Source organism: Grampus griseus (assembly GCF_964374135.1).
Source record: "Grampus griseus genome assembly, chromosome: 9".
NCBI classification, from domain to species: Eukaryota; Metazoa; Chordata; class Mammalia; order Artiodactyla; family Delphinidae; genus Grampus; species Grampus griseus.
The window spans coordinates 58,164,363-58,183,747 of record NC_139003.1 but is presented as its reverse complement, the minus strand read 5'-3'; the positions used below and the strand labels follow the sequence as shown (position 1 = coordinate 58,183,747).

The following is a 19,385-nucleotide window of genomic DNA, read 5'->3' as shown; positions in this document are numbered from 1 at the left end:
TGCTAATGGCTTGTGGCCAGTCTTGGGATAGAGGAGACAGAACATGGGGGAGACTTCTCAAGCAGGAGCTCAGCTATAAAACATTTATATTTTTGAAAGGTCTTTTTTTAGAAGTTGGCTTTAAGCACAACTTGGCTGGCTTCCCATGATGTGGAAGACGCCAAAAACCTCCCCAGCGCTTGCTGCTGAATGATCTCTGCCTCTCTCCGAGTTACGCTGGCACTCTAAAGCACAGCAGCTGCTGGGGGATGGGGACCCTTGAAATGATGCCAAAAACCAGTCAGAGGAGACGCTTTGCCAATGGAATTCAATGTCAGTTGTAGGAACTAGATTCCACTGGTGGCACTTACTCTACCTTGGACAAGGTAGAAACTCCTAAGGCTCTACTTGGAGCTATTTAGCAAAGAATGCTGTTTGGCATTATATTTCAGCATATCCAGTCATCTGAGATCATTAACAAGGGGTGTCTTTGATGCATATCTGTGTATGAAACTGCTCTTTCCCAATTGTCTGTTGGTGTCTTTCTCTTTCTAAAATTGAAAAGAAAATCCAGCAACCTTCTGGCATGGAGTGTAGTTCTCCTAAGAGAATGTTCAATTAACCTTGCAGTTAATTTTGCTTATGCTTTTTGTCTATTTCAGGAGAAACTTCTAAACACACATAACTTACAAGCCATGATGTGCACACAGTTCTCATTTAGGAGTCTATTTTCGAAGCTCTGAAGAAGCACAGGATGTTGAAAAATACTCTAAGGATTTTTAGCAATGAGCTTTTCATAGTTTTAGTTAATGATACACAGATTATAATAATCAATTCCTTGAAATGTACATAATCAAATAGAAGAGTAAGAAATATGTCCACGTCAAAATCCACTTCTAACCTCAAATATTTATTATGGCTCTTTGCATCATTACTCTTTGGGTAACTGAATTAAATAGCCACAGATGTGACACATGCACATAAAAAAATATACACACATGGCACAAACTCACTCTAAGGTGATTTTGCTAATGGACATTAAAAAAAAAAAAGCAGGATTTCAATTTTCTTAACAGAAGCTGAAGGAAAGAAAGTATTGGATTCTTCCAAATAAATTCTAGAGCAACTCTCAACAGCTAGGAATGTGCAAAGTTAAAAGGAGACTGCCTTATTAATTTCGGAAATAAAGGTGCCTGGGAGATATTTTAACGAGTGGTGCTAAGACCAGATGAAGCAATGTACGTGGCAACACTCTGTAACCTATTAGTGTGGCAGTTATGTGGACATCTTGGGACTAAAAGCCTGATTCTGCCCATCAGAGAGCCTGCTGCTAGGCAACCTCACATCATTATCTCACACATTTGCCAAAGTGTGTTCCAAGGAACACTTCAATGAATTCTTTCAAAAGGCCGAAGAGGCAAGATTAAGTAATAATGCACTTTCCCACTTTAAATCAATCAAATCCATCATTAATGTACCTCAGAACTTCTAGTCTGCATAAAAACCAACATTGGATTGGTATGATTTCAGGAAAAGAAAAAGAATTGTGACATTTTTGTTTGTTATTTAGCTGTATGTGGAATTTCTATTAGGCTTTTTGAAATCTCTCCAATACTACGTTGACGAGCAATTAGAAGTCCAAGTCCTCATGTTGGGTGACCCAGCTTTAATCTTTGGCAACCTGGTCTTCATTTTCAAAGGTAATGATTGATTTCCTGAGCTAAATACTAAGGCCTTTTCTGGGACTGCATTCTTCTTAGTCTCACTGCAACAAGACCCTTGACTACCTCTTCTTTTATTCTGGGGACTCTGAAATCTACCTCCCAGCCCTGGCTTCTTTTTTTTTTTTTTTTTTTTTTTTGGCGGTACGCGGGCCTCTCACTGTTGTGGCCTCTCCCGTTGCGGAGCACAGGCTCCGGACGTGCAGGCTCAGCGGCCATGGCTCACGGGCCCAGCCACTCCGCGGCATGTGGGATCCTCCCGGACTGGGGCACGAACCCGTGTCCCCTGCATCGGCAGGCAGACTCTCAACCACTGCGCCACCAGGGAAGCCCCTGGCTTCTCTCTCGAGCTCAAGACCTCCTCTACTAAAAATGAGTTAATCACCTTTCCCTCATAATGCTTCTGATTTCCTACTTTCTATCAATGACAAGACCGTGTTTTCTGAGGCTAGAAACCCTGTGATCAGTTTTGACCTCCTCACTCTCTTCCCCCTGATCTCGTCAAGTTACATACGTTTCAACAGTTCTCATATCATTCTTTCCTGTCATTGTCTATTGCTCCTCCACCTTTCAGGGTCTCTTAACTCATCTCCTCATACCTAGTGTCTTTTCCTTTTTATTCCTCTGCTCAAGCATCTTGTGGTTTTCTAGTAATATGATAAGGTATCTAAGGTATTTAAATTCTAGAGCTATAGACCTAACCTACCTGTTCAATTTTACGAGCAATCACTCTAAGCTGAATAAACAGACTGCTTCCAGCAGGCTGGGACAGCCCCACTCCTGTCATTTCATCTTACGTGTGCCTGTCTCTATCAATGCCATCTCCCTGCCTTATATGCCTTCCTTACCTATCTTTTCTGTTTTTTCAGTCCTTCAGTAGTTACTCTAATTGTATTTTCTTTGTCATGTCTCGTTTACCAATCTCAGCTAGGGTTAACCTCGCCGTCCTCCAAGCAATGATAAAATTTACTATTTCTATATGTATAAAGGCCTAATGCAACATAATAATAAGTGAATCCTGTAAAGATTTCTACTTGCAAGGACATTAATTCAACAAATATTTCTGAAGACATGTTCTGTGTTAGGCAATGCGCTAACGGCCACATATACACTTAGAATAATGAACAAATCACAAACAGAAAACTGATAGTACTTCATTTGCTCAACCTTGTCTGAACAAAGGCCCACTGCTATGTAAGTCCAGAGACTAAAGCTTTAGTATTGGGCTACTCAAAGAATAGACAGGGGGAAAATATTTTCATGCTCTTTATTGCTATATAATTTGCTTAACAAACCTCTAGGAATAATCTTTTACTTTCTCTAATTTTAACTGAAATGGGGTTAGATGTTTGTCATTTAGCCAGTTGTAATGGGATTCTTTCTATCCTAGTTTCCACTGAGGTCCCACAAATATGACAACAAAATTATGACTTGTGAATGTGGTACTGGTGCAATTTAGAAAACACCCAACTTCAGTTAGGTGTTCAATTGAAGAACGGAGAATTTGCCCCAGGAATGTAATCAACTACAGCTGTAACTTAATTATTACCTTTGTGGTACCTTGTTAGATCAAAAGTAATGGTATATCACTTTAAAAAATCTTGATAAACAGCAACCAATGACTAAGACATTTTCAGAGTTTATCCAGCAATGTTGAGTGGAAGAAAATGTATGTCTAAACCAGGAGTCAGCAAACTTTCTGTAAAAGGCCAGAGAGTAAACATTTTAGGCTGTGGGCTACTGACTCTGCCACAGCTACTCAACTCTGCTACTGTAGTATGAAAACAGTATGTAACTGTTTGAGTGTGGTTGTGCTCCAATAAAACTTTATTTATAAAAACGGCTGGCAGGGGCTTCCCTGGTGGCACAGTGGATAAGAATCCGCCTGCCAATGCAGGGAACACAGGTTCAAGCCCTGGTCCAAGAAGATCCCACATGCCGCAGAGCAACTAAACCCGTGCACCATAACTATTGATCCCACGTGCCACAACTACTGAAGCCCACGTGCCTAGAGCCCGTGCTCTGCAACAAGAGAAGCCACCACAATGAGAAGCCTGCGCACCGCAACAAAGAGTAGCCCCCGCTCGCCACAACTAGAGAAAGCCCACGTGAAGCAACGAAGAGCCAGTGCAGTCAAAAATAAATAAATAAATAAATAAATTAAATAAAAGCATTTATCTCATCGGAAAAAAAAAAGGGGGCTGGCGGGACTTCTCTGGTGGTCCAGTGGTAAAGAATCCACCTTACAATCCTTACAATGCAGGGGACGTGGGTTCGATTCCTGGTCAGGGAACTAAGACCCCACATGCTGTGGGGCAACTAAGCCCATGTACCACAACTACTGAGCTCACGCGCCTCAACTAGAGCCCGCGTGCTGCAAACTACACAGCCCAGGCGCCTTGGAGCCTGCGCACCACAACTAGAGAAGAGAAAACCCACACGCCACAACTAGAGAGAAGCCCATGCACCACAACGAAGAGCCCGCACACCGCAACAAAAAATCCCACATGCCTCAATGAAGATCCTGTGTGCTGCAACTAAGACCCGATGCAGCCAAAAACTAAATTAAATAAATAAATAAATAAATCTTAAAAAAAAACGGGCGGGGGACAAATTTGGTTTGACGACCTCAGTTCTAGAAGACTTGTACTGATTATCTAGAGAGACATACTTATTAATTTGTCCAAGAACCTTATTAATATCAATTATATGCATATACTTTACTAGGGGCCATGAATACAAAGATGAATCAGACAAGTGAGAAAACTCTGGCTCACACTTGACAACCTGATCACTTATTATCACACACAAAGTGACAGAAGCAGAAGTAACTGTGAAAATTTCTGTGGGACAGAGAGAATAATTCACTTTGCCCGGGAATGGGGAGGGTATGCAAAGGGTCCACTAAAGGAGGTGAGATTTAAGCTGAGCTTTGAAGAAGGACCAGAATTTCCTGGAGTGGCATGTTACGTATGAAGTTTGTACTTGTGAGTACAAATCCCATTCTAGTTCCTTTATTAAGGAGCCAGTGAGTTGTAAGAACCACACACATATAAACACATACACACAGGTAAATCAGGCTAACCACACTTAACCTCTGTTGAGTCCTGCTCTGAATAGTCGATTCATCTCACATGGCAAAGAACTCAAGGATTTCACAGAATGTAAAGAGTCTTGACTGATAGGTTTCTTTGCTATCTTTCAAGGTGCAACAGAGCCTGAGAGTGGAAGGCAGAAAGTACAGGGGCTTCCTGGTTATTGGTGGTGGTGGTTGTGTGGTGTCAGAGAGACAGGGTCTGTCACCAAACAAACAAGCAAGCAATAAATCAAAGAGAGAGAGAGAAACAGAGACAGAGAGACAGACAAACAGACGCTAGTCTGCAAACTCCCTGCAGGAAAGGATGGAATATTATCATTGCATATTCAGCCTTTAGCACAATGCCGGACGCAGAGCAGGTGCTCAATAACTATTTGTTGAATAAATACATGAATGAATGGATTAATACTAGTGAACATGGAAGGCACAGGAAGCTCGTCAAGGCTGGAAACTTTTATCAAGGGAAGGAAAGAATGTGAGGCACTGCTTTCATCTGGTCATATTTAATGTCTAATAATGGTTATCATACTAGTAACTATTTATAAAGTTAATACTTTATAAAAGCTCAATTAATTGCTCCTTTCTAGTTACCCAGAAGCATGATCAATCCAGGAAAATTAAAAAAATGGGAAAGCTTAAGAGTTTGTCTCTGGAGAAGAAACTACCCACCCCGTATTTCTTGGTCCTGCTTACTACAGCTGGAAGCTTAATCCCAAAGAAGAGGCAGTAGCAAGCAAAGGAGGTATTGGAGAAAAGATGGAATGCTCACATTTTAATGCTAATCACTGCTAACCACATTTTGCTCTATATTACTGCTAATGGACTGTGAAGCACAACTCACATCCATGTAATACTTCTCCAATTTGAGATGAAACATTTGCTTTTAGAAGGAAAAGGAAAAGAGAAATAATCTAGACAAGATGTAGCCACTTTTAAAAAATTTTAGTCAGATTTCATGTGTGAGGCATCCACTCTCCGACTATAAAGCACTTTCTTTCAGACAGCTAAGTTATGCCTTATAAACTCAAACAGTGGACTACAAAGTATTAACCTATATTTCCAAAATATATGCCCCTGCTCTTTTGCCTTCTTATGAACCAAGTAAGGTCTATACACATTTTTTTTTTCTTGAGGAGATGACAGAGGGCTTCACACAAGTATATTTCTATAAAAGTGCCATTACAATCCACAATTTAGGTTAGTTAATGTGAGTTTCTGAATCCTTCATTCTTTTGAAAGTAGGTCAAAATCACAGTGTAAGTCCTTCACCAACTTTACAACTGCTTTTGATGAATTAGCAGGCTTGACATATTTTCTCTTGCCTCCGCTAGTATCTTGTACTCCCTAAGTACTTATTTTTTACCTTAAAACGTCTTCTGGAAGACTTGTGCTTAGGACCAGTCTGTGGAAGATAATTCCAGCAAATCAATAGGCTCAGGGAAGGAAACCAGGGAAAATATCAGGGATAAAGCTATGACACTTACTAAGAGTTACAAAACAAGGTAAGCCTCCACCATCAACTGTATTTCTATGTTCAGGATGTATTTGTAGAAAGATTACAACTTTTGCTCTGGTAGAGATAAGTGCGCATGGACTTTTCAGTGTAGTGATGCACAATCGTATCTGTAATGAATGAGTGTGTCCCACATCTTTGCTAGCACTGGTTGGTGGAAGTAATCTGATGGGTATCTAACTCAAATGACTATTTCTCTGATCACTAATGAGGTTGATCACCTTTTCATATTTTATAAGTAACATGAATTTTCTCTTCAATAAATTGACGATTTATTACCTTAGCCTATGCTTGACTTAAAAAATTCTTCGAAGCTACTTGTATGTTAGACATATAGAGTCTATCAGTTAACTTTGTATATATATTATTGTCTACTGAAATCAAGAGTATTTTATAAAATAATTTTAGAGTTTAAAGGAAAAACAATAAAATAAACACCCATTTCATTTCTCACCCCACTCCCATGAAGTTTATACCTAGGAAGTCCCCAGTATATTCTCTTCCATTTTCGTTCCCTGACACTCCTCCCAAGTAATTAACTGTCATTCCATTTGTAACCTCAACATTTTGTTTGTGTCTCTAAATAATCTGCTAGTTTTGTGTGGCTTAAGATTCACTATTCAGTATGATGTTTTGTCATTGCTCTCTGGTGAATAATCTTATTTAGATGATTTTTTCCTAATACCTTCTTTACTTAAGTTTTTATAGGAAATGTCTGAAAAATTATATCAAATTCCTTTCAATGTCTATTAATATTATAACACTTCACTTTTCCATTGTTGATATGATGATTCATACAGTTAGATTTTCTAATGTTAAACCATCCTTACATTTCCATAATCAACCCTACATGATTATGGAATATAAGTAATTTTCACTCCTGGATTTAATTTACGAGCATCATATTTAAAATGAATCTACATTTAGATTTTATATAAGATTTTCTTATATAATAAGAAATAAGATATATTTCTTAAGGTATAATAAGATTTTCTTCTTCCACATGATCTTTACTAGTTTTTAAGACTCTAGCTACATAAAATAAATGAAAAACATCTCCCGGAATAATTAACATAAAATAGATGCTCTATTTTATCTTTTCCTATCTATTTTTTTAATAGGTGAGTCAGAATTCAGTTATAAAACCACCTGGGCCCGGTACCTTTCTAAATGGAAGCTATAAAAATATATTTTATATTTCTGTACTTATTGGCTTATTCAGGTTTTCTTTTTCTTAGACCATTTTGAGTACTTTATATTTTGGTAGGAAATCCTCTATTTCCTCTAGATTTTCAAATCTGCCATAGAGTTGGCGTGCTATCTTAAAATTTTTTTTAACCTCTGTATCTCCTTTCTCATTTCAAACGCTGTGGGTGTTTTTGGTTTCTTTATTTTTTTTCTTAACCTGTCCTTCCAGGGGGCTATTCACTTTTACATAGCTTTGCTGTGTTTATTTTGTGGAGGTGTTAAGAGTAGGCTTTTCATGTTAATAAAAATTCATTAAACTCAGCTTTTATCTTCATTATCCCCTCCTTTCTATTTTCTGTTTTTTGGTTGTTCTTTCCCTTTATTTTGAATATTTATTTTATTTATTTTCAGTATTTATTTTTTACAATAAAAGCATTTAAAGCCATACATTCTCCTCTGAGCACAATATACTCTGACTACCGATTCAACTTTTGGAAATTTATTCTACAGAAATGAAAGCATCAGCATACAAGAATGTAAAGCATCAGAATGCTTATATCTTTTTCACAGTGGTAAGCAAACAAGCAAATAAACAACAACAACCTACCCCCACCTGGGATACAACTTAAATGTCCATCAATACTACAAGGGTTGCCTCAGTTATATTATCGGCTCACTATAGAAGATTATCTTGTCATTTAAATTTGTGTATATTGCCCCAGAGGGATGTCCATAAAATATTATCATGTGTATAACAAAACTGCAGAATGTCATTTGTAGAATTCACTTTTATAAAAAAAAGTATATAAAACAAAACACACACCAGAAATTATTTTTGTTTATATATATATATATATATATATACACACATTTGTTTAATATACATACGGACACACAAACACACCATATATATCTATGTGCATTTCAGATGTGAAAATAATATAACCAAATCTTCTTGGTTACTTTAAAGGAACACATCAGATGTGGTAGGAAGAGAATGAACCTGTTCTTTATATATCTCTGCATCATTTCACTTGTTTAAACAGGAATTTATTACTTCTATAAATTAAAGCCCACAATTAAAAGGACAATAATCTATTGACACTGCTATGAAATTCTGATGCTAATTCTAGGAGCATATTTTCAAATTTATTGACTAATCTCCCTGCATTATCTTTATCATAGCTTTTCTATCACATTCTTTGCAATATAAATTACTGTGAAAATTTCTTCTAAATAAAAACCAATTAATGGGTTAAGACCTATATTGTTTTCACTTTCATATATACATATTTTTTTCTAAATGATTATGTTAGTAGTTATCGAAACTATGGGCTACTATTACACAAAATCTCTCGAAGGCCTCCTGAAGAATTTCCTTCAATAGTAAACTTGTAGAAAGCTGAAGAAGTGAGATACTAATCAGGTAGGAAAAGATTTAAAAAAAGTAAAATAAAGAGAGAAGGGTGTTCTCTTATCCCATAATATAAAAGGAATGCAGTATTAATTATTAGCTATGAAAAGACACAGGCCTTTGTTTTTGTTGCTTTCGTTTTTTGAAAAGAGCCATTTTTACATGGCACAAATTGAGGTGTTAGTGAAGTCAGACAAAACAGAAGCTAAACAACAACAAAATCAACGGTACCTTTTTCTTGTAGTATTTTCTTGGTGGTGGCTTGACGGTGGCAAGGAGATTCTTCCATATCATGATCAGATTTTGAAGGAGAGGAGAATGACGTGTCTCCCCCAGTAGAGGAGGAAGGCTCCCTTTCTGGGTGCAGGGGTCCCTCTTGAAATTCAGCTATGTGGTCAGACGAGAAGGGCACACTGCCAGCCACTGGAGTGAGGGATGAAGCACCAGAATCTGATTCTGGAGAAGTTCTCAAACCCTTGGGCAGAAGTGATTTGGTAATGTGCATGTGGTTATAGAAACTGTTTGAAGGCTGTTGGTATAAGAGATTATAAAGGAGGTTATGCCACTGAGCATCAGTCCCATGTAATACTTACTTTGAAATCAGATGGACCTTTTTTTAGTAAATCCCTATGAAAACCCATTTTTGTTGGTTTACAGATAAGACTACATAGTTCACAACAATTCACCATATTACCTTTGTAGCTACCACAGATACCTAAGACATACAGAAACAATGACTTGTACACTCATTATTTACATCAGATAAAACCAACAGCTGAATATCAAAAGCACCATCATGAAATATGACAATATGGATAATGCTCTTGGTTATTAGTTCATCAAATGAGTACAGAAAGAATTTGAATTACAACGATATATCGAGGTGAATAAGAATTTAGGAGACAAAGAAGTGAACTATTCCAGCTGTTTCCAACTAGAATACAGAATATGGCTGCAGGAAAATCATTATCTTCAATAAGCTGTAGGAACAAGGATACAGCCCAAACTCACAAGTCAGAAAGCGGTCAGGGGCACTCACCTTTCGCTCCAGACTGTCCTCGCCATCTGTTGAACTGACACTATCATAGAGTCTTGTCCTAGAGGGCCTCTGGCGTCTGTTCTTCACGGAAAGCTGGGCCCGGGTTTTCAGTGCTTTTGAATCCAGGCGTTCTGTCTCTGGGACTGCTTCATTAAAGTCTAAGAAAAGAATATTGCAAAATAATCTGTGAAAACTTTGGAGAGGACTGACAGAGACCATAGACACTGATAACAAAATCTCAAGGTTATCAGTAATACCAGGCAGGAAACAGGTGACAACCATGGCGGCCTGTCTGGTAATAGAGGTAACAAAGAAATCAGTGAGATTTAGGAGAAATGTACAAAGCCTAAGGGAAGAAACGAACACTAAAGATGACCAAGTCAACAACAAAAATCTAACATCCAAAGCCCATTAAAACCTTTCTACAACATAACTATTAAAAACACGCACTTGTATTTATTTATTTACAAGAATGCATGCTGGAGTGTTGGATGAACAAAGATACAAGAAGGTGTATCAAAGTTGGGAGATCTTAGAAATCAAGGAAAAAAACTAAAAAAGTCAGGTGCCAGGTCAAGAGCAGATAACAAAAGGTGACCATCAGCATAAATTTTCTACAGCAAAAGTTACCAAGACTGTAACTGTAAGGACTGTACCATTTTGGTCTTAATATATTTTTTCCCACCCAAAACAGAGTTTCTGAAAATTTAGCTTGTGCTTCTTTGAACTCTCTAGAAAGACCAGCAAAGAACTTACCTCAACAGCAAATTTAAGATAGCTGGGGAAATAAAACAAGGTCGGGCTATCCAAGCAAACCAAAAACAAAAAACAGGTAAACCACCACAAGTACTTAATTTACTAGTATTATGGATGAAGTATAATAAACTGACCATTGATAGATGGATGGATAAAGAAGATGTGGTGTGTGCGTGTGCATGTGTGTGTCCACAACAGACTATTACTCAGTCATAAAAAAAGAATGAAATCTTGCCATTTGTAACAACATGGATGGACCTAGAGGGTATTATGCCAAGTGAAATAAGTCAGACAGAGAAACACAAATACTGTATGATTTCACTTATGTGTGGAATCTAAAAAAGAAAACAAATGAACAAACATAACAAAACAGAAACAGAGTCTTAGATACAGAGAACAAACAGGTGGTGGCCAGAGAGGAAGGGATATGGAAATGAGTGAAATAGGTGAGGGAGATTAAGCAGTACAAGCTTCCAGTTACAAAATAAATGAATCATGGGCATAAAATGTACAGAGTGGGGAATACAGTCAACAATAGCATAATATCTTTGTATAGTAACAGATGGTAAACAGACTTACTGTGGTGATCACTTTGTAATGTATAAAAATATCGAATTGCTATGTTGTGCAACAGGAACTAACATAGTGTTGTAGGTCAATTATACTTCAAAAAAACCCCCCAACCAACCAAACTCACAGAAAAAAAGAGATCAGATTTTGGTTACCAGAGGTGGGGGTGGGAGAAGGGGCACTTAGATGAAGGTAGTTAAAGGTACAAACTTCAGCTATAAGATAAATAAGTACTAGGGATGTAATGTACAACATGATAGATATAATTAACACTGCTGTATGTTATATATGACAGTTAAGAGAGTAAATCCTAAGAGTTCTCATCACAAGGAAAAAATATTTTTTTCTCTTTTTCTTTTACTTTGTATCTATGTGAGATGATGGACATTGACTAAACTTATTGTGATAATCATTTCATGATTTATGTAAGTCACATTATTATGCTGGGGCTTCCCTGGTGGCGCAGGAGTTGAGAGTCCACCTGCCGATGCAGGGGACACGGGTTCGTGCCCCAGTCCGGGAAGATCCCACATACCACGGAGCGGCTGGGCCCGTGAGCCATGGCCACTGAGCCTGCGCGTCCGGAGCCTGTGCTCCGCAGCGAAAGAGGCCATGACAGTGAGAGGCCCGCGTACCGCAAAAAAAAAAAAAAAAAAAAAATTATTATGCTATATGCCTTAAACGTATACAGTGCTGTGTCAATTATATCTCAATAAAACTGTAAGATAAATAAAGTAAAAGAGCTGAAAAGTTAAAAGAAATACCGTCCCCCAATTTCCTTTTATTAACTTTTAAGTTTATATTCCAAGTTATGTGTATGCGTCTTTGTCTCATTTTGTTTTTCTTGGATATCTTCTCTCCCCACCAGAAACTACACTGATTTTTCAAAGGGAAGTGTTTAAGTCTTTAAATAAAAAGACTCAAAGAAAAACAGAGTGAAGTGGAACACACACAAAATGACCCGGTAAAGGCTAGAGGGAGAAACCACTGTAGTTCTCTTTAGTCTGCCTCTCCCCACCCTTAATCTTGCTGCCCAGAGTCTAAGTCAGGACTCAAAAGTTGCAATTCTGAAAGGGAAGAGGGTAGGTTACCCACGAACACTGGCTGAATAGGCACTGGCTGAGGAAAAGTGTTCCCCTAGTTGAATTTATTTGGAATGCCATTGCTCCTTACATTTGCATATGTAGCCGCTCCTTAGAAATAATGAAGTTTGGTCATTAACCCTATTTTACCTTTTCAGAGCGGCAGTCATTAAATGAAGTCATGATGTTCAAGAAATTAATGATCAAGTGCTTCTTGGATTTAAATTATTAAGAATAAAGCAAATAACTGAGCTGTAGAAAATATTAATATGTACTGATATTAATAGAGTAAAACAATTTCTCACAATAGCATTACCCCCAGGAAATTCTTTTCACAGTATTAAATATTATGAAGTATTATGTTCTAAATATATTATATTATAAAAGCAAAACAAGGAAGCACCTCAGGTTGTACCTTTCTTACCTATGGAACTTAGCACTTGGCATATGGTTCTAACAAATAAAATTAAATATATTTTTCCCTGAGAGGTACATCCACTGAATAAAAATATGTACAGGCTTGCCTTTTCATTTCATTTGCCTTTTCTTTCTTGAAAGAAAAGTGGATATTCAGAAAAGTCAGACCATTCAAGTATATTTAAAGACAGCTAAATATTTTCTATCAGTAGTCCCTTTATTTTTTACATGTCAATGAAGAAAAAATAATCTCCTTGATCACTTTAATTTCCTCTTTTCAATAAAATCTGAACTTGTAGCTGCCCATTAGGAGTTGTGATAATTGGGAGAGAATCAACTTCACCAGCTCTTGTTTACATATAAAAAGTGGAAATACCACATGGAGGAATGCAATAATGTAATTAGATATACTGCCATATACACACATCTTACAACTTATCTATCTCATATTTAGACTGTACATTTTATAACACCAAGCACTGTCACATACATCATCTCATTTGTTCCTCACAACAGCCCCAAGAGACAGAGCAGACAAGTATATTTTTTCCTCTCCTGAAGCTCAGAAAATTTGACTGTCTTGTCCTCATCCACATATCTAGTTTATGAGCTGCCGTGACTACGTATTCTAGTTTTCTGACTCCTAGGCCACTAGTCTGTACATACCAATTTAGCTAGTGTTCAACAAATTATTAGAATAAGATTTTAATGCAATTAGAGTTCAGTGTGTTCAGCTGTCAATTCACAAATGATGTGACTAGTCTAGAAAATTCACTTCTCCAACATGTTATTATGAAATGTTATTAATCTTCCACATTCGTGGAAGATTAATTGAAAACTATAGAAGATTAATTGAAAACTATAGAAAAACTATTTCTCGGATGATTTCTTCTTTGGTTTAGTAACAACTTTGGTTACCTGGTGACAAAAATAACCAAGTAGGAAGCTCATTCTACTTTTGTAAACATGGTTCCTTTTGCAATAGAGACCTAACGCTGGAGGACCTAGCATAGTATATAACATCCAGGATTGCAGTAGCTACCTCATCACTAGGTGCTAAACAAACAAAGTGAGGGAACGTGAGAACTGCTTATCAGCAGGGTTGAGAGTAGAGAGAATTATTCTGGGGCTTCTGCCCCATTACTGTTCAGTAATTTGCCTAGTCCTGGTGGTGTTGGACAACCCCCAAATGGCAATCTTGTATGCTTGCTTTATCATCAGCTAGCACTGACTGGGTGCCCACCGCTGGAGCGCACACATGTAATGATACCTATTAAACATGAAGTTAGCTGGAGTCTGAGAAGCAGTGGTTTAAATCCATTATCCAAGTGGCCAACAACTCATCACACCCAATTAACAATTTTTGAGGGCCTGAAAACAAAGATCTCAGGGCCTCTTTATAGCAGTGATTAATGGGTTATAAGTCAGTAATCTGTATTCCCATCCTGAGGAAAAAAATTTTTTTAAGCTTTATAAAACTGGAATGGAGCTAAGGACTTTCACTTCAACAACTCTTATACCAGAAGGAAGTTGGAAGAAATGGCTGTCCAGAGGAAGCAACTACTAAAGACACCGCAAGTAACAACCCCCTCAGGAGTATTAGTGTGAGAGAGGAGGAAAATGTGTACAGGATTATGCTGCTGGGTAACTAGAAGGGTGATCTAATGACCACTAGAAGCTATATTTTTCTATCATGTCATATAAGAATCAGAACACTATAATTCAAACGAACCTTAGGGATTCTGGCCCAGCCTTTTTTCTCAGGTAGGAAAACCAAGGCTCCCAGGTCACTAACTTGTGTACTGACTTTATCACAGTTAATCTGTGGAAGACTGGATAGAGCTCAGTCCTCAGAATCCTATCCTCTTTCTAGAAGGACACTCTCAAGTCTGAAAGTAAATTTCACAAGTCACCTTCCACCTTCTTCGAAACTTCTTTTTAGTCTTACTCTACGTTCCAAACAAAAATACATGTCAAGGGGTAACTTTGCACATTCCCAGAAGGATATAGCATCGGAAGAAAAAATAAAATGGAGGGATTTTATTTGACTTTGTATTTATCCAAGGAATAAAATTCTTACATAGAAAAATTAGCTGTCACTTTTGTGGATGATGATGTGGCAGGAGAAATCCAACTGGGTCAACATTTCTAAGGTATGAGCTGCTCAATGTAAGGGCTTCGGTGGCCATGTTCTCTCACTGTCAATCGTTCTCTACAGAGATCTTAATCAACAGAATAGCATAACACTACTTTCATAAACGCAAGACCCTGGGCTCTTCCTCTACCCCTTGTCTCCAGTGTACCTTGTTCTGCTGTCCATTAGAATTAGAGGAAAACTTCCTTTTCCTCTCTCCTTTCTTCTCTGTTCTTTCTTTCAGACCCTCCAGACTCTGAAATAGCCTATCTCTGACCCAAATGCAGCTAGAAATACAAAAGAAGAGCAGATACAAGTGGATCAATAAATACAGACAGACAAATGCAGAAAAGGTATGAAGTAGCTAATGATAATGCAGGTTTGAGTGGGTGGGACTCCACCTCAGTACACCTGCATTTTAAGTCTAGCTTCAATATTGCTTCACATTGGATCCTTTAAAAGAAGTTAATGGATTCGATCACAATTTTAGCAGCTGTTATGAAAAGTGTTCTGTGAAATTAGGATGTTATAGATCATATCACACAGAGACCAGTTCTCTACAGTAATGCTCTGAGTCATTCAGTTTTTTCACTAGATTGACGTTATTTTTTGACGTAAATGGAATGCTGCTCACAGATCAGACATAGGCTGCGAGGGAAGTAGGGGAATGGTGCAGCATAACAATGGGGTCTGCTCCGCATTCTTACGTTCATTATTCTCCTCAAAAACAGTCACACACACCTTATACCATCACACTGCCTGGCTTGTGCTATTATCAACCGAAATGCCGAGCATAATGAGGCACTCGGTGGCATCTTTAAACTTGAACAGTATCTGCATATCGTTCAGTCACTGCAAGTTCACAAAAGATGGACTCATGGGGCTTTGAGTTGATACACACCGCATTCAGAGGTAGGCTAATGTACCTCAGAGAGGCGGTGTACAATAGTTGCCGTGAGAGGAGACCTGGAGTTAGTCTTCCTTGAACAGAATCCAAAACAGTGGCTCTGTCACTAAATTGGGCAATTCCTCTAATCTCTCTTTCCCTCAGAATCCTCAGCTGCTAAAATGGGCATGATAATAACAACATAATAATAACTGCATTGTCATGAAGACTAAATGCATTAAATAGATATACAAATGCTTGAAAGAGTACATTATAAGCACTCAACAAATGTCTTTATTTACTGACATAAAAAGATTAGCAAGATATTCTTAAGTGACTAAAGCAAGGTGCAGAACAACATGTATATTCATTTTAAATATTAAAAAATCCCAGCAACATAAAATACATTTTTCCAACGGTAAATATATGCATATAACTGCATAGCAAGCGAGCTGGAAAGATATACTTCATACTGATAATGGTGGTTACCTCCAAAGAAGATATTAGATTTGGAGATGTTGGTCAACAGGTACTTTAGTCTTATTTGTAATGTTAAATTTGTGTTTTGTTTTTTTTGCATTAGGTATTAAAAAAAGTCTATATATTACTTATGTAGTTAAAATTAATAAAAATGAAAAAACACATATTCAGTAAATTTACTTTTACAGACATCTTAATTCCATTCTAATCTGATAGCTCTAGTGTTCTAGGACTCAGGATTATCAGATGTTGGTATCAGCTCAGGATACTCTGTCAAAATCCCTGTGACTGTCAGCCTGCCCTATGTGAGATGGCTGTTCTTTCATCACATCTATGGAGACCGTTTGCCTGCCTTGCTATTTCACTGCCAGGTGACTGGGACTAAATAAGGGCCCTATAGTTTAGCTTCCTTCCAGTTACTACTTTGTTTCAGTATTGTACGGGGAGGATGTACTGAATCAGACATGGTAATTTGAGACCAAGTTATACAACTTCAGCTCATCTTATGATAGCACTTTGGTTAGGAACCCATCCATGGGTAACTCTCACTCTGAACTCTATTAATAGTCGAATTCTTTATAACCACCCAAAACCTGATAAATTTTGTATCCCAAGTAGTATTTATGAAATTTTAGGAGGCTGATTTGATTTCTTACCATTTTAGAACAAGCAGAAGATTATTGCTGTTTCTTAATTTTTTAATTAGGTCTGAGTTTATTGTTGTATGAACTATATATTTCATTTGCTAATCTTTGAAAAACATTGAGGAATTCTTTTTTTACCTAGTTATGAATAAATGCAATCTCAAAACTATCTGTATGGTTTTGAAACATAATTTGGTAATCTGTTTTAATGTAGTGCTTCTCCAGTGCAGTCTGATATTTAACTTAGCCTTCTTCAGCTTACGGTCAACCTACACTCCTATTCTCAAAGGGGAGAGAGGTCCAAATTTTGCTGTCTATATCTCTTAAGACTATACTTTCAGGGATCATTTCTACAGTTCATATCTCAGGAATGACTCTTTAGTAATGCCACTAGGCTAAACTACCCATGGAAGAAGTGACTACAAGTCAGAAAAAAACTATATAAAAAACTAAATTCCATCATATATCATTTGAAATACTTGTAAGAGTTGCTTGATTCTGAGAACATAAAGGAATACAGAATTGCGATTTAGACAACAGGGCATTTAAATATCTTCGGACTCCTTCATTGTAAGCTGTCTTTAGACTCTGATAGAAAAGATTTGCATTACCCAAAATTTGAAGAAATGTAAAATCAAATCAAATGGGCAAACCGGCTGGGAATTGCAGACTTCTGTGAGTAAGACTATGAAGTCATGTCAGAGCTTGGGTCTAGGCAGGTGGTTTATGTGAATATCCTTTTCTTAACACTATAGTGTCTTTGCCATGACAACAATAAACAAGCTTCTGTATTCTCACTCAGGGTTGCTTATAGGAATCTAATCAGTTTTTCTGTCAATAATCTCTGGATATTAGTAATTCCAAGCATGCTAGTTAGGCAAGTCCCCAAATTATATACTGTGACATAACATCTTCCTTGATTAGTATGGGAAGAACTAAGATTTTACGTCTTTGGTAGAAAATAACCTAAGTTACCTGAGGTGATAATTGTTGGCTTCCAAAACTGTGCAAAAGATACTTGCACAGTATCTTTTGACTAGAGGAAGACTGAGTTGCATAATACAGCATTAGAAGATTTAAGAAAACTTTAAAGATCACAATACTTGTAAGTTTAATAGAACAGATGTATAAGAGCTTCTTAAGTACTTGCAAAGACTGTCAGTTGCTAACAATAGTACTTAAAAAGGAAATCAAATATAAAAAATTTATAAATGCAATTTTAAATGTTTGTACATGTTCAATTAGCTAAGTCTGTAAATAGGAACTAAATATTATTCAACGATCACTTAGCAGTGATTTGCAAATCAAGTTTTAAAATGTAAAGAACTAGGTTTTTGATAATATAACTTGAATAAATCAAACATTAAAACCAAAATAAAAGTAAGAATGACTTTTTGGTGCCCCAAACCCTTCTGTTTCATCAGAAAACTCACAAGCAACAGAGTTTTCAGTTTCAAATTTTCAGATACGTTCTAATTTTTCCTAACTTTCCTCATAAGTGGAATTTCCTATAGGTCTCAGAAATAATCAGGGCACGGCATTGAAGTAGAACATTACTTCATGTCCACCTAAGAGAATTCAGTTATAACCTGATGTCTGTGCCCCATATTAACAGAAAAAACCTTAAGGATCTCAGTACTATAACTACTGGAACAATATGGTTGGCAGACTGTTCAGAACCATGCACACAAGAGAATTTTCTGGTCTTAATTCCAGAAATAGCTGTTCGAGTTTTAATTCTATAGATGCTGTGACCCCATGATTGATTGTGTTTCCCTCTTGGCTGGTAGACATCTTAAGTGAAATCTTAAATAATCTACAGGAACCCACTGCACATACTTCATATACAAACCACCCCGTACAGCATCTTCTCCTTCCTACTTTTATATCCCTCCACCCTGATTTCCCAGCTAATTCGTTTAGTCAGCTTACCTTAGCATAATCATATGCTGTCTTCCAATCTATAAAATTAGGATTCCACGGTGAACCAGAGCATATTTATAAAATATAAGAAACACTTCAAAACACAGCTAGCTTGTGACATTTCCTTGAAAAGGAGCTATATTCCACAGTTGGGTTAAAATTGTCTTGACTTCCAGAAGATCATAACCTACCTTTACAGTTCAATTGGCTTTTGAATAAAATTTTATTTTAATTGAATTTTATTCAAAAGCCAAAATAAAATATGAAGTAGCTTACTTTTCCTAAAATGAACAGAAAATTACTTAGCTTCTGAAAAAATAACTTGCTTTCCATCAAAACAACTTTAGATCTCTTCTAGCACTAATACATATTATCAGTATGACCGAAGGGTCTGGTGACTTCTGTGAACTTATGAAGATGCAGTGAGAAACATGAACCAAGGAGAGTTGCCGTTTTGCCACTAAATACCTCCTTTTGAATGCCTCATTGATTTGTCAACAAAAGTCTTAATGGCTTACACATAGACAGATGCAAAACTTGCA

The 19,385-nt window shown here is 37.1% G+C and overlaps 1 protein-coding gene across 5 annotated transcripts in view; it reads right to left on the bottom strand.

The window, feature by feature from the left end:
• PPP1R9A (protein phosphatase 1 regulatory subunit 9A) overlaps positions 1–19,385 on the bottom strand; it is a gene marked incomplete at both ends in the record, with an annotated part of 320,087 nt that overhangs the window by 23,715 nt on the left and 276,987 nt on the right. For 2 of the 5 annotated variants that reach the window (XM_082662101.1, XM_082662102.1), the window contains 2 exons: positions 9,144–9,387; positions 9,952–10,109. In XM_082662101.1, coding sequence (XP_082518227.1) covers positions 9,144–9,387; positions 9,952–10,109 — 402 coding nt within the window. Of the gene's footprint in view, positions 1–9,143; positions 9,442–9,951; positions 10,110–19,385 lie in introns of all 5 variants that reach the window. The other 3 variants (XM_082662104.1, XM_082662105.1, XM_082662103.1) reach the window with 2 other exon arrangements.